General features: G+C 38.7%; 1 protein-coding gene across 2 annotated transcripts in view; it reads left to right on the top strand.

Annotated features, from left to right (window-relative positions):
- LOC126190907 (synaptic vesicle glycoprotein 2C-like) overlaps positions 1-7807 on the top strand; it is a 477766-nt gene extending 469959 nt beyond the window's left edge. For both annotated transcript variants that reach the window (XM_049931535.1, XM_049931536.1), the window contains exons 11-12: positions 7045-7172; positions 7379-7807. In XM_049931535.1, coding sequence (XP_049787492.1) covers positions 7045-7172; positions 7379-7434 — 184 coding nt within the window. In that variant the 3' untranslated portion in view covers positions 7435-7807. The remainder of the gene's footprint in view (positions 1-7044; positions 7173-7378) is intronic.
- The last annotated feature ends 8644 nt before the right edge of the window (positions 7808-16451 follow it).

Raw genomic sequence — 16451 nt, forward strand, 5'->3', positions numbered from 1 at the left:
TGTTTTAAGTACTACTCTCTTTCCATAGCCATAAACAGTATGACGTTTACAGTAAGGAATCCAGTATAGTGCTCCTTATTGTTGGATGCTTTGCATTTTTCTGTACCTCCTCCATTACTGCAACAGCAACTCATCAGTTGCAACTCACAGTAAAGAGGCTGGAGGAGTGGGCTGAAAAGACTGGTTTTAGATTTTCTGTAGAGAATTGTGTGTGGGTGTTCATTGTAATTGCACTTGTGATATTTTTAATTTAACTGTATTGCGTATATGGAACACCATTCTCCCTTTGAAGACTCTGTGTCATTTTTGGGCCTCGTTTCTTACTCCAAACTGTCATGGTTATCACACCTTAAGCACCTGAAGGCAAGGTCCCAGGAGGCACTGAACAGTTTGAAGTGTCTTAACCACAGGTCTTGGGGAGCAGACAGGATGCACCTGCTTCCATTTTACCAGGCTTATGTGCGAACACAGCTGGACTATGGGTTCACAGTGTACAGGTCAGTGAGGCCTTCATACCTGAAGATCATTGATGCTATGCACCATGAAGGGATCAGGCTGGCCATGAGAGCTTGCAGGACCAGCCCCCTACCCAGTCTCTGTGCTGAGGCTGAGAAACTGCCATCTACCATCTGGTGGCAGCTACTCATGGTGGATCAGGTCCATCAGTTCCTCACTACCAGTATGCCCAATTCCACAGCATACCGTACATTGCTCGTCTCAGTGTGGAATTTCGCTTTACCTATTGTCTGCAGGCAATGAGGCCATTTGGGATCCGTGTGAAGTGTGTGTGATGGAGCCCTTTGGTGTGGAGCACTTATGGGCTCAAATCTAAGGTTTTAACCAACTGCAACCCTAGTTACTGCAGAGGCCCAGAATAATTTTAGATTTAATGCAGCACAGGAAAGATTGCATTCCGACTTCTGTTTTTAGTAACCTATTTTCTAACATTTTAAATGAGCGCCCTGTGTATGTAGTTGTATTCACCAACTGGTCTAAATGGGGGACTCCATTGGTTGCTATGTTGTTTTCACAAATCATGTCCTCAAAATTCAATTGCCACTGTAGTTCACTATATATGATACTGAACTATATCGGCAGTGTTGAGGGCGCTGGAGCAGATGAGATGTGTTGTGCCTGCTACATTCTTCATCTACTTCGACTCCCTGAATGCCCTTCAGTCTCCGCAATGCTTGTATCCACCTGATAAAGTAGTATAGGATATCCAGGATGCAATCCTCTAGCTACAAAGGCTGAGGAACAAGGTGTCCTTCTGCTGGGTGCCAGGGCACATGGGTATTACAGGGAGTGAAAGGGCTGATGTAGCAGCCAAGGAGATGTGTCATGTTCCTCAGTTGGTTCAGTGTGTCATCCCCCCTGCATGTCGTTGTCTCCCTGTTGAGGTACAGAGTCATGTGTCGGTGGGAAGAGTAGTGGCTGGAAGTGAGGATGAGGATGATGATTGGTTTGTGAGGTGCTCAACTGCGCAGTCATCAGCACCCGTACAAAGTCTAAGTTTTTACACAGTCCAATGTTTAACTCAGTCCAATCTAGCAACTGTCATGAACGATGACAATGTTGAAATGATGAGGACAACACAAGCACCCAGTTCCCAGGCAGAGAAAATCCCCAACCCAACTGGGAATCGAACCCGGGACCCCATGATCCATAGGCAGCAATGCTAGCCACTAGACCACAAGCTGCGGTCATGGCTGGAAGTGACAGATAAGAAGCTCTGTGTGGTGCTTGAGATGTGTTGATCTCTGTGTGCCTCATTTTACTAGGCTGTGTTTTATTTTGCATCCTGTGGGCAGCAGCAGATTTTCCAACAGATGTGCCCACTATTTTAAGTGATGTTCATATGAATGTGGCGAGAGTTTTAAGGTTCTGCAATTTGTTCAAGTTGTTTCCAAAAATTTTAGGGTAACATTCTTAATGTGTTAACACATTTACTGGCTCACCAAATTTCTTCTGTAAATGATCAGCCAGTCACATTTCCCTGTGCCTTTCCTTCAGCTCTTCTGTGGTTTTACTACTGTTTTGATCCCACATATAGCACCTTTCACACTTTGTCTTGTCTTAAGGTGCGTGAGATACTGGTTGTGTGAATCAACACAAGTAAGTTGGGAGTGAGTGAGTGAGTGAGTGTCATTTTACAGGTTTCCTCCTCATTCTGTGACAACAATTTTAGTAGTCATTTACTCCACCTTTTTTTTTCCGTAGTTGTAAGGGCACTGATAACTTTGGTGTTGAGCACCTGTAAGCTACACACACACACACACACACACACACACACACACACACACTTGTGTCCTGTGCCGCCTCCTTTCTTCAACCAGCCATCTCATGTCATGCAATTGCTGTTGGGCTCGAGCACCCAGAGACAGTGGGCATGTGCGGGATTTGCTTGTACGAATGTGTGTTTTCTATTTAGGAAAAAAACAGGGTATATGCACTCTCGGACAACTGGGAAATCCAGGAAAAACCTGGGAATTTTTTTATCTGGGGAAAAACAGAGGAAAAAAACAGGAATTTTTTAGAATTCCAAGAATTTTTCGTTGCTTTAGTCTTGAGTTAAATTTTTGTAATTTTGACTTATAACAACTGCTAGGCTAACAATGAATTTTACTGTATCCCACTATTGCTGAATAATACTGCAGAAATAAAACGTAAACAGCAGAATAAAAACAAAATAAAATTTAAGTTGCAAAGGAAATGCATCATTTACAACACACAGTGCACACACAAGTGCTTGCCTAAAGCAAAATGTGTCAAAGGCTTTAGGATGAAGACAGTAGAATTTTTCATAACAGCAAACTACTTCCATTGAATATGATGTCATAAGTGTGTACATTAAGTTCATTTTCAACAGTTGCCAGTGGGCTCCTGCACATGCACAGTTGAGTTGCATACGAGCAGTACCTTCCGCTTGAGGCTACTTGAAGAGTGGCTGCAAGAGTAGCAAGAAGCAGTCATGCTAGCCAGAAAAAATTTTCTGGTGTGTCTAAGCTGTCAGATTCGTGCATGCGCAGAGCAGTCTGAGTTGTAGTGGGGAGGGGATAGTGACCTGTGTTTACATTTAGTGATTTTACTGCTCTCCCTTCACTTACAGTTCACACATCAAATGAAAACAAAATGGACTTCTGTCGCCTGGAGTGATAAAGTAAATTAAAATACATTCACATAATTATGGAAGGCTAAAATATTAGTTTAAGTTTTCTGATTTTATTTTATTTCCAAATATTTGGCAGTCAAGCATTAATCACCTTGTGCAACAACAAAGTTATTTTTGTTGGTTTGCTAAATAAATGTGGCTTTTATTAATCTTTTCCACAGATGCAGTCAGCTTATAAGAAACGAAATGTACCATTCCACAATATTGGCTAGTTTCAACTGTTCACTGAATTTCAAGGGTACATTTTCTTCTGGCATGTATGGCATTTTGCCATAATAAAGAACAAAACATGAGATGATACAGTGTTGGTACTACAAGAAAATTTGCATCCCAAAAAGCACATTGAAAAGCCTATTAGGTTGGGGCCTATTTCATTGTAAATCTGGATGTACGAATGTGTCGTTTAAGCCACATTATGCATATTAGTATGGTTTAGAAAATTCCTATGATCTTGGAGTATCCTCTGATGTCCTATTTCTTTTATGATGTCATGTAAAAACTCTTAATGCTATGTGTGTGTAAACATATGGGGTTCCTGCATCAACACAGCTGCCCACGCACAATAACACCTGTTTTCTGACGAACTCTGGCACCTGCTGAAAGGAACCCATGTCATAGAGATCACAGGAAAATATTGCGAATGGTTCTTTGAAAAGCGTTATTTTCAAAGGAAATTTCCTTTTACGTAAGATTGATTATGTTACGTGTCAGAATGTGCAATGAATTTCTTAAATCACAGAGCATTTGAATCTCATTTAAAATTTAACAATTTGAGTACCAACTACTTGGAATAATTTTGAGCCTAGAAAACTAGACATTAATGTCACTGTTTAAAATTTTACTGGCACATTTGTGTGATGTATCTTAACGTGTAACAAACGCTAAAAAAGACCAGTATTATATGTGAAAGCTTAGCTTTTCTTGTAAGTACACTAAGTACATTAATTTAAATCATTAACTTTTCCTTTTTGTATGATCATGGTACTTAAGTGATACTGCTATTGGCTGACTACATCACATGAATATGCTCTTAATATCTGCTGTCATTGGCTGGCAAGATCATGTGACATCAGCTGTGATTGGCTTACAAAAGCACATTGCAATCTCTATTTCAATGCTTTGGATATTTATGTGCTTTGTTTGGTGGAATTTGAATTTATACTTTCTTAATACGAAAATATGCAGCATATCTTAATATGAAAATATGCAGCATACATGTTGCTTCACATCAAAGATCTATCCAAAATGCATCCCCCCCTCCTGCCGAGCTCCATTTTCTAAAGTGCCGGGAAGTTCTGCACTGGTGTATAAAACTTTTACCATTCAACGGATTGATGTTTTTACTGCTCTGAGGGAAACTACACTGTTGCTTATCATGGAAAAATTGTATTTTCACCTTAGAATAAGTGTATTTTCATGTGAGGAAAGAGTGTGTGTTTAACTGGGAGATCCTTGGAAAATCTGGAAATTCTTTTTTCTTGTCTGCGTATGTACCCTGAAGAAAGCTTAATATTTTAGCAGTATTTTTCATTGTAACTGTCTCCAACTTTATGCCGCCTCTATGTGGTGATTAGTAATCTGTCCTTTCCATATTGTTGTTATTCCACTGAAGACTTTTAGTTTATTTACATGGTTTTTGATAGCAATAAATGCAGTATACAGATTGTGTTTTTTTCACATCATCCCTTTAATATTCTGAGTCCATTCCCAACACCCCTAGGACTGAACAGTGCTCAGATCTGTCACTAAGAAGACATCCCTTTCCAACTCTTGTCAAAGTTCTGGAGGTGAAATATCAGTGGCACTGTCACCAGTCAGCATAGAAAACCAAAAACTATTCATTCGGTACTCTTATTGGTTATTTCTACAGTTGCCTCCTATCCATCCCCACCCTTACAACTAGCAGGGCTGGGGTGTTGTAACCCCCCCCCCCCCCCCCCCCCCAATAGCATTATTTCCAAGAAGATAGTTCAAAGTTTGATTGAAATTTCTCCAAGCTTTTCAGAGCTATGTGTTGCCTTTCATCTCTTGCTATGACCACCACCCCCACTGTTGGTTGTTAAATGCCATCAAGACAGGACTGTCATGAATGAACCAAGTAAACTTGATAACTACAGTTGCAACACTAATGTAGTTTATCTTTACACATCACTCTAGGATGAGAGAGACTCATGTATAGTTTATCTTTCACTTTACCCCGGGCTGAGAGGGACACATCTGTTATCAGAACAAGGGCAAGGAATGATAAAGAGATAGGCGTCAGAGAGAATAGGAAATAAGATAGTACATTGGTGAGCAGTGTATTGTCTTCAATCTAGAGATACCAGAAAAACAGACTGAGAAAAAAAGATGACTAGAGTAAGAGAAATGAAAAGTGCAATTAAAAACTGAAAATGAGACACAGAAGAAACAAAGAAGAGTGACAAAGGTTGGTTAGTGGTGCATGGGTTTTGAGGGAATGGAACTAAAAAGCAAGTAATTGAGTAAATAAATGAAATATATAATGACAATGAAAGAGAGAGTGCTGTTTAACAGATGTTAAATCCAGGAGGGAGGCAGGGTGTGAAGATACATTGGAGAGCAGTTCCTTATCTTCGGAGTTCAGGCAAACATGTATCAGATGCAAGGATCCAAGTATGCAGGTTGCTCATGTGGTATAGCAGACAGTGTGTGTCCATCTCATGATACAGCAAGTCTTTGGTTGCCCCGAGACAATCTGTTTATCTGTGGCCATTGATGTGCTCAGCCAGTTTGATGGAGCCTTTCCTACGTGGAACACCATGCATTAAAAGCATGCATGGTTTTACATGTTGATTAATGTTTTATATTGTAGGATATAGAGGAGCATATTTTGTAGTGGGAATGATTGTGTGGGTAGGAATAAGGGACTGATTATATTATATGTTTTAACAAGGATATTAAACAGCTTAGAAAGGAGTAAATTTTGGTTTGAAATGGTTATTAAAAACTCTGTCCCACATTTAGTGCCACAGAGAACTAATCAACAATGCAGGTGGCATTGTAGTCCCATCGCAGGAAATATTTACATTGCAATGAACATAAGTAATGAGTTGCAATGAAACAAGGTAATCAATTATTTAAATTGGTAAAGAATGTTGTTCATAAAGAATTATTATAAAAACTGCAACATACAACATGATACTTAATAAAGTACGGAAGTACATGATCATGTATGCATACCTTTGTCCATTTCACATTCTACTGAACCTCCTTCCTCCTGGTCAGAAGATTTTCACCATCTGATACATAGTCAGGCAGAATGAGACACAGAGCACTTAACAGATGAGGTGTTCAGTAAATTAATAATTTCCTAATTTTTATGCTTATGTCTCACTGACTAATTGACTGAATGTGATGCTACACAAATACAAGCTCCTTCTCTTACTGTGTATACATGATACATTATACAGTATTATTCAACCAGTCAATTCCCATTTGTTACTCTGTCTTAATTTGATGCTTTTTCCCAATCAAGGGGCTGTAAATTAACTATGTATTAACCTTTTTTGTGTCTACACTGTTTCTTTTTTTCTATCTTCAATCAAGAGGATGTCAGTATTGTCAGTGGAATTAAGGCTTGCAGATATCACTGGTCACTACATTGTTTCATTTTAAGAAATGTGTTGCAGACATTTTTACTGTTGCAAATGCAATAATAATGCAACTTGATTTTTACACTGTATCAGAAAAAGGTAAAAATCTTAAATACATAATAATTCGCGTACCACACAGTTTAAATTTTGATTCTGAATTTTCATAAATGTTTTATGTTTCACATACAGATGTAACCTCAAAGTTATTAGTGTTATTTGTTTTGTAGTCCTACATGTTTTAATATTATGACATTTCAGAAACATGGCTATGAGCCTAAATATAATGTTTGGACAACTAGGCACATTCTCAGGCAACATGGCATTTCCCTATTTACTGTCTGCCAGTTGTGTAGCACCTTTTGCAGTCCTTGGAGGTATTATTTTGGGTAAGTACAACTATTTCCATACAACAAGAAATTGTATTGTAGGATTCTTACTCATCTATGAATCGGTAACTTAAGTATTATCATGACAGGATTGGAGCATTGTAAAATTTGATGCATTTACATAATCGTCAATAATTTGTCAGTTGATGATGTTCTATGAAAAGTCATGTAAATAACTATTCTTTTAATTTTATGATAATTTTCAGTAAGTGCTGCTGTTGTCCTACTGCTTCCTAATACCGATAAGGCAGCTCTTCAGTAATGCAGAGTCTGTGTGCCCAACAACTATGCTCTTAAAAGATGTCTCCGGAGCTTCCCAGGATTGACAAAAGTTAACTATGTGAAGAGAGGTGGTATACAAATACTTAATTCAGCAGATGTACAATTTTATGAGTCCTTGAGTATTACTGTGACACTGTAAGAAAATGTCCAGATTTGTTATTATGGTACTTATTTAAATGGGATTCAAAAAATTGTGTACAATCTCTGGAAGAACACAACAGCAGCTTCAAGATCTGCAGAATATTTCTAAGATATACCGACAAGAAGTTATAAAATAGAATAAAATGCTGTCTCATTTTCCAATGACTGTGAAAATCATTAATAATTTTTCCAATAAATATATTTTTTATTTATTGCTATGACAGTTTTTCCTTATTCTGCAGTGTCTTTACTCCTGTCTGATGCTCCGATGGTTCATTGCTGCCAATTCCTGCCTCTCCCTACCTCAACATTCAGATATGGAGGAACTGGTGTGCTATTAGTATTATTCTTCTCTGGAGTCCTCATTGAGATTGACAATTTTAACTACAGCCCTCTATTCTGACAACTAATCTCGTGTAAGCCCTGAAAAATAGATCACCGTGTAAGACAATGTCATTGGAAAATCATTTTTTCCCACTTTTTACTGACCTTGTTATTTGTCTCAGGATTGCAGTGTCAAAAAATCTACTAAGCTGTTTCTCTATAAGTATCATACAAGAAAACACCCTTCATTATTGAGGAGAAAATGACACACAGCAGTTTGTTACAGGTTTGGTGCAATATCATTAGGCATTCTGCTGATCATCAACAATTTAGGAGACAGCCCTCTTACATTGTTTGTAGATGATGTTGTCATTTAGTATCTTGTAAATTCATTGTGTGATCAAAACCAATGGAAAAATGGTTTAGACAAGATATCTGCTATATTTGTTGGGAAAATGGCCAGTTGACTCTAAATAATGATAAGTGTGAATTCATCCACACAGGTGTTAAAAGGTATCTATTAAATTTCAATTATATGATAAATCACACAAATCTAATGGCTGTTATTTCAAGTAAATAATTAGGGATTACAGTTACGAATAACTTATACTGGAATGACCACATAGATAATGTTGTGGGGGAAGGCTAACCAAAGACTGTGATTTATTGACAGAACACTTAAGGTGCAACAGATCTACTAAAGAGACTGCTTGCAATACACTTGTTCATCAATTTTTGGAGTGAAACTTCCTGGCTGATTAAAACTGTGTGCCGGACCGAGACTCGAACTTGGGACCTTTGCCTTGTGCAGGCTAGTGCTCTACCAACTGAGCTACCCAAGCATGACTCCCAGCTTCAGTTCTGCCCAGTACCTCACCTCCTACTTTCCAAACTTTGTGCTTGGGTAGCTCAGTTGGTAGAGCACTTGCCCACAAAAGGCAAAGATCCCGAGTTCGAGTCTCTGTCTTGCACACAGTTTAAAGCTGCCAGAAAGTTTTATATCAGCACGCACTCTGCTGCAGAGTGAAAATCTCATTCTGTAATTTTTGGGGTACTGCTATGCAGTGTGGCATCTGCATCAGAGAGAACTGACATAGGACATCGAAAAAGTTCAAAGAAGGGAAGCTCATTTTGTGTTGTTGCAAAATAGGGAGAGTGTGTTACCAATATGATATGAAAATTGGTGTGGAAATAATTAAAACAAAGGTGTTTTTCATTGTGGTAAAATCTCTTCACAAAATTTCAATCACTGGCTTTCTCCCCCAAATGCAAAAACATTTGTTTGGTGCTCACTTACACAAGGAGAAATAATCATCATAATAAAATAAGAGAAATCAGATCTAACACAGAGAGCTTTAAGTGTTCGTTTTTCCTGTGCACTGTTGAAGAGTGGAATTGTAGAGACATATAGCTTGAAGGTGGTTTTATGAACCTATTGCCGGGCATTGTGAAATGCAGAGTAGTCATGTAGGTATAGACTTCTTTTCCAGCAGTGAAATTACAACAGCCCAGTCATTCTCAGCTGACTTTTATCTGTTTTTATCACTGCCATGATCTCTCAGACTTTGTACTGCACAGAAATGTAATTTCTTCATTATATATGTCATGCTGCTAGACACTAGACTGAGGTCACCTCACGAGAACAGTATCAAGCCCAATTTCCCAAGTGTACTAGCAACATAATAAAACTCGCTATTCACTAAGCACAGAAAAGGAAAAGGCAACTGAATGTTTCCTTTGTTCATAGGACAATAAAAAGGCCAACTCCCTCAACTCTATAAATTAATCTAATATAATATTCAGTTTGATTATATGTAGTAACAGGAGCAGCAAAACATGAAGAACAACCAATACTCCAGCAGCAACTGATAAGTGCTTATAAACTTCCAATTCACTTTGGCCCAATAAACATAGAGTAATGAGATGTGTTATTTCAAAAAGAGAAGAATTTTCTTTTCAATTAACCTAAATTTGTCAGAAGAAACACAAATAAATTTTAGTTTATAATATTTCTGACCTGAGCACTTACATCACATACCCTCAGCCGCCACCTCCATACGCACGCCGGACATAGTCTTACTGCAACAGCACCGTGTTTTGAGCATTCAGTGAAAATGCACGCAATGTGGTGCATACCCAAACTAGATACAAGTACTACAGATCCCCAACATGCTATCGTCATTATTCTATACCCACCCCATCATAGAAAAATTACAAACTATAAAAGCTCATCCTATTTTCAAGTCACCTAGGCGTTGATGCAGGCACAATGATGGTGGGCCTCCAGCGTGAAGAAAGACATTTCACAATACTTCTCCAGGACAGCGTAGTGTGCAGCCACCCCGGGATTCCTAAACGTTCACCAAGTCAGTCACATCAAAACGCAACAGCCTATGTGAAGACGATCATATTAAATATACTAACATTGCATAGACCACTTTAAACTTTCATCACCTATACTCTAAACGAATTATTGTATGAGACACACCCTCTGTTTCAAACAATGTTTTATAACACGCTTTTGTACATTACCAAACATTTCATTTTCTGCCACGACTTCACGGTCTGTGTCATATTCTAAACTGACATTAAGACGCTCTGATCCATGACCTCTCACAGAAAACTACACATCACATAATTTACATTATATTCTTACAGTGGATAGCATAACACTGAATGATTTTTAAATATAACACACTTACAACATAAGGACACTAGAAGAGTTTGGCAGTGTTGTGGAGAGTTTCTAAACTACCATCCGAAAGTGATTCATGACCTCTACATTTAAATTATATGTCACCGTGACGGAATATATGATGGCTCGGCGTTCCATTTCGAGTTATTCATGTACGCGTTTTTCCACCATTTTCCCCTCACCATCTTGGTTTACGTCACGAAAGGGGCGACAGCATCCTCTGCTGCTGGTACTGAGTATTAGACCTCGTGGAAAACACATGATTTGCAGCCATCGCGGATAACTATACTTGCTTCATCAGCTGGTGTCACGGAGGCGTCCTCTGGCGCGACGAAATATACTAAGACAGTTGGGGTCTGGAGCTTGTGGTGAACCCACTAGGTGGCGTCATCTTAGATTACGGTACTTGTGTCATCACCTGACATCACTACAGCGTCCTCTAGTGGCATGGATATGAACTAAATCAGTTGGGCTGTGGACTCAGTGGTGAATACACTTGGTGGTGGTGCTGCCTCTAATTTTTTAAATAAAGGCTGGTGTATGATTTCGACAGTTGACAATTAGCAAGCAGAGTCTTTTAGATGGATTATTATTTTGACAATTTACGGGTTGTTTGGCTATCTGGACGAAAATACTTTGCATTATTTACGAGTAGTTCACATGTCTGTAGGTTGTGAAGTGTGTTATTTTTGACGGTTTACAATTAGCAAGTGTGTGTGTAGAGCGTTATAGATGAGTTATGTAGTAGTTTGCAGGTCTGTATGATGTGGGGCATGTCTGAGCGTGTGTTCTGTGATACATATACTCCACCCCTAAATAAATTGCTCCCAAATAAATAAAGCACATTCCTTCCTCTCTCCATCAGCCTAGTGCGGGCCGAGCCATTTTACCAGCAACCCTTGCGAAGAGGTTGTACCCTGGAGGCTTAGGTTAGTGGTGGTGAGCTTTGTTTGCAACAATTTTCTTAAGTTGGTGGCGAAAGTGCAAGTGACCTTTCTTTACTGCCAGAATTCAAACTCGGCGGCATTTCCTAGGAAGAGGTGGCACTCTGGACCTTGAAAAGTAGTTCAAACTAGGTAGTTGAAAGTATAGTGAACACCTTTTCTTACCTATATGAAGTCGAATCACATGGCCAATAGGAGTGCAGCATTCTAGGGGTGGGGGGGGGGGGGGGGGGGCTGGGGGTGCTAGGTCATGAATGAACACTGCGCTGATAGTGGGAAAATGTGGAACTTCTCATTTGATCATTGAATATTGAAATTGTAAATTGACTTATTAAATATGATTAAAATTGAAATGGAATTAAGTGCTTAGGTAATTGATAGGTTATATGCGCGATGTGGGTGTTACTTTAGTTAGCATATTTACAGAAGACTATGTCTGGCGTGTGTATGGAGGTGGTGGCCGAGGGTGTGTGACGTAAGCGGTCGGACGCCTGCAGGCTGGTGGCGCAGCGTGTGTCCGGTTATAACTCGCACGCACGAGAGAGATCAGACGATCTTGTGTCAACATGCGACTTCATGGTAGCGCCCTCTGGTGGGCAAAATATGAACTAAGTCAGTTGGGCTATGGAGCTCGTAGTGAATACACTGGGTGCCGTCATCTTGAATACCGGTACTTGCATCATCATCTGATGTCAGGAGAGCACCCTCCGGTGGCACCCATATGAACTAAGCCAGCTGCAGTCCAGACTCAGTGGTGAACACATCTGTTTGAAATTGGTTAAATAATAAAGACAAGTCACCTTTTCTCACCATTATCATACTGGAATTTGAACTTCCCGCCATTTTCTGTGGGGGGAGAGGGGGGTAGGTTAGTGGTGGTAGCCCAAGTGTCGTATCTTCCAGACAAAATCAACCATCTTGAATGACGTCACAGTGGTGCTCTCTGGTGGCGACGATATGAACTAAGCCTGTTGGACTCTAGCGCTTGTGGAGGACACATGTGCTTGAAATTGGTTAAATAATAAAGACAAGTCCTTTTTTCCCGCCATTTTCTTTGCTTAGTAGAGATAACTGGGGAGTGCCATTTTTCTGCGGGAGTGGATCCGTGGCACTTTCCCGTCAAAATTCAAACTTCCTGCCAAAATCCCCAACCTTGGATGACGTCATCACCGCCATCTTGAATGACGTCATCGCCGCCATATTGGATAACGGTACTTTGGACTGGTGCCCCCTTGGTCCCATACTCATGAGGCAAGACATTCATAAACATGACACCAACGACAAGAGGAACATCGAAGTACCAAATTGTCGACTGAGTGGAATGCAAGACTGTTTTTGAGCGGTAGTCCTACAAATGTTCAATACACTGGACTTAAAATTGCAATCTATGCTGCTAGGACTATTCAAACGGACAATTGCAAAGGACTTGAAAGAACACCCATTATATTCTATCGGAGAATTTTTCAATATTGACCAAAGTGAATGGACAAAATAATATTGTCTTAATATGTTGTATCTGTCCTTATTATTGATACTTTTCTGTATGTTGTATAAAATTGTAACCAAATCTTATATATGTAACCCTGATGTGGTCTGTCCAGTCATGACTGGTAAATGACGCAGACCTAGTAATAAAGTAATAAAGACTTGCAAAAGATTGATGCCTGGTGCTGGAACTGGCAATTGACCTTGCATGTAAATAAAAATGTCATTTATAAGAGTGTAAATAAATAGAAAGAAAAACCTTAAAATATGGAGTGTAGCAGAGGAAATGCATGTTTTTTAAACCGTTATTGCCCGCGTCACATAGGACGACATTTCCAGGCATAGAGGTGGAGCCATAAGGAAGCGTGGAGGGACGAGAACAGCTCATGCGCATCAGCAGAGAGCAGGCAAATGTTGCCACGTCACCGAACTGTGTTACTGTGAACAACAGTCAGGCTTATTTGCCTACTGTACATCATATTATATGTTCGAATCTATGAGGGGAAGAGTACATATTAAAACCAATTTTGATCAATCATCATGAGAGAAATACATGACATCGGGAGGCGAGAACAGCCGACACAGCTTTGTGAAAACATGAAGTACAATTTTTCTCAAAATGACGGTTGTCTAATTGGTTGTAATAATTATCATTTACTGTGAGTTGAACTGTATTCTAAGTACAAATTTACAAAATTAACTTCAAGCACAAACTGAAATTACTATATTTGCTTGTACAACTGCTTCTACTCAATACAATTTGTGTGTGTGTGTGAGTGTGAGTGTGAGTGTGTGAGTGTGAGTGTGTGAGTGTGAGTGTGTGTGTGTGTGAGAGTGTGTGAGAGTGTGAGAGTGTGTGAGTGTGAGTGAGAGTGTGTGAGAGAGTTAGTTCTCTTTGCTGATGATACAAGTATAGTAATCACACCTGAGAAACAAGAATTATCTGATGAAATTGTCAATACTGTCTTTCAGAAAATTACTAAGTGGTTCCTTGTAAACGGACTCTCACTGAATTTTGATAAGACACAGTACATACAGTTCCGTACAGTGAATGGTATGACGCCATTAATAAATATAGACCTTAATCAGAAGCATATAGCTAAGGTAGAATATTCCAAATTTTTAGGTATGTCCATTGATGAGAGATTAAACTGGAAGAAACACATTGATGATCTGCTGAAACGTTTGAGTTCAGCTACTTATGCAATAAGGGTCATTGCAAATTTTGGTGATAAACATCTTAGTAAATTAGCTTACTACGCCTATTTTCACTCATTGCTTTCATATGGCATCATATTTTGGGGTAATTCATCACTGAGGAATAAAGTATTTATTGCACAAAAGCGTGTAATCAGAATAATAGCTGGAGTCCACCCAAGATCATCCTGCAGACATTTATTTAAGGATCTAGGGATATTCACAGTAGCTTCTCAGTATATATACTCTCTTATGAAATTTGTGATTAACAACCAAACCCAATTCAAAAGTAATAGCAGTGTGCATAACTACAATACTAGGAGAAAGGACGATCTCCACTATTCAAGATTAAATCTAACTTTGGCACAGAAAGGGGTGAATTATACTGGCACTAAAGTCTTCGGTCACTTACCAAATAGTATCAAACGTCTGACAGATAACCAACAAGTATTTAAGAAGAAATTAAAAGAATTTCTGAATGACAACTCCTTCTACTCCATAGAGGAATTTTTAGATATAAATTAAGAAAAAAAATATTAAAAAATAAAAAAAAATATAAAAAAATATAAAAATAAAAAAAAATAAAAATAAAAAATAAAGAAAAATAAAAAAACACACAAAAGAATAAAGTTGTTATATTAACTTAAGTATGTTGTTAAATTAACCTAATTATGTCATGTATTGGAAAATTTGACTCGTTCCACATCATTACGAAATATCGTATTCATGATCCATGGAACTAGGATTAATCTAATCTAATCTAATCTAATCTGTGAGAGTGTGTGAGAGAGTGTGAGAGTGTGAGAGTGTGTGTGAGTGTGAGATCACTGAGCATAAAAAAGAATTAGTGGTAGAAATGGTCAGTAAGTTATCGTATTCTTCACTGTTAATGGGCATTATGAGCGTAAACTAACTTGTCTGACATTACAGTGAGAGACCGCATTTATAATTCATTGAACAAGCAAAAAATTATCCAACATCTGCCGATAACTCCAGGGAACGCTGATCGATAACATCGAAAACCACCGATATCTCAACAAGTAACAGTTACTGTCATTTTCGGGTCTTATCCAGTTCGTACATTGAAAATGACAGGGATTTACATGTGGAAATATCAGACTGTTGACAAATTTATCCAGCTGTGTTCTCAGTTGTTATCAGAGCATACAATATAGTGAGAAAAGCTTAACTTTTCCTTGGTCAATATGTTGAACACTATAGTCTGCATAGTTAAAAGGATGCAATGTCCTAATCAAAAAGGCAACTAAATTCGTGAGAAACACATTTTTTAAATCATGAGTCTTTAAAACTACGATATATTATTATTTTGTTCCAAAGTATACATCGTAATACCATCGTCACATCTATTTCAGTCTGTTTCCAAACAATCTGATTATAAATTTATGGTGATGGGTTCAACACTTATACCCATCATCGCTTTCCTGTCTAACTCTTCTTTCTGAATCTTTTCAGCAAGCCGCACAGCTGTGCCCAGGCTACAGGTGGGATATTGTCTATTGCCTCATGCACAAGCGATTCAGTGTAAAATATGTTATCTTGAATGTTTTGTTTGTGTCTCCCACATATCCTTCACCCTTGTCAAAATTAGTGCCATGGGGCTACACTGACGGTGACATATGCATAAACGTAAAACTGTGCGACTCCATTCACATGCAAGGAAGTCAAGTTTGTACGTTGTCACGTGTCTTGTGTAAAGTAACGAGTTGCAGGAGATCAGCTTGAGTCTGGTTTATTCTGTGCTTTTTACTTTTAAGCCAGGGAAAAATATTCACTTTTATCATGTTTGTGTTTTGTGTTTTCTCTGCAACAGTTGAATTATAACGGGCAATGGCCGACTTCAAAGCAAGGTATGACAAGAACTGTGAATCACATCATGAAACTGACGTGTCTGGAATCACTGTCTTTTAGAATTCATTACATTGACGAAGCACTTACCATCGAAGCCAAATTTCTCCTGCGTAACTGTAACACGTTTTTGTTTTGTCAAATGGTAGTCACTGCTGTTTTCCTTACACACAAATACAAGTTTATTCTCAGAAACAAAACCAGAAGAAGAGTCAGCATGCAGAATAATTATCCGAGAACCTATTCCTATGAGAACTTTAAAATCGCCAGTACCATCACTCATTTTCCATCATATCTTCCTGGAATAATTGTAACTGACCCTTGTTTCATCAAGGTAATAGATGT

Source organism: Schistocerca cancellata, chromosome 6 (assembly GCF_023864275.1).
Source record: "Schistocerca cancellata isolate TAMUIC-IGC-003103 chromosome 6, iqSchCanc2.1, whole genome shotgun sequence".
Lineage (NCBI taxonomy): Eukaryota > Metazoa > Arthropoda > Insecta > Orthoptera > Acrididae > Schistocerca > Schistocerca cancellata.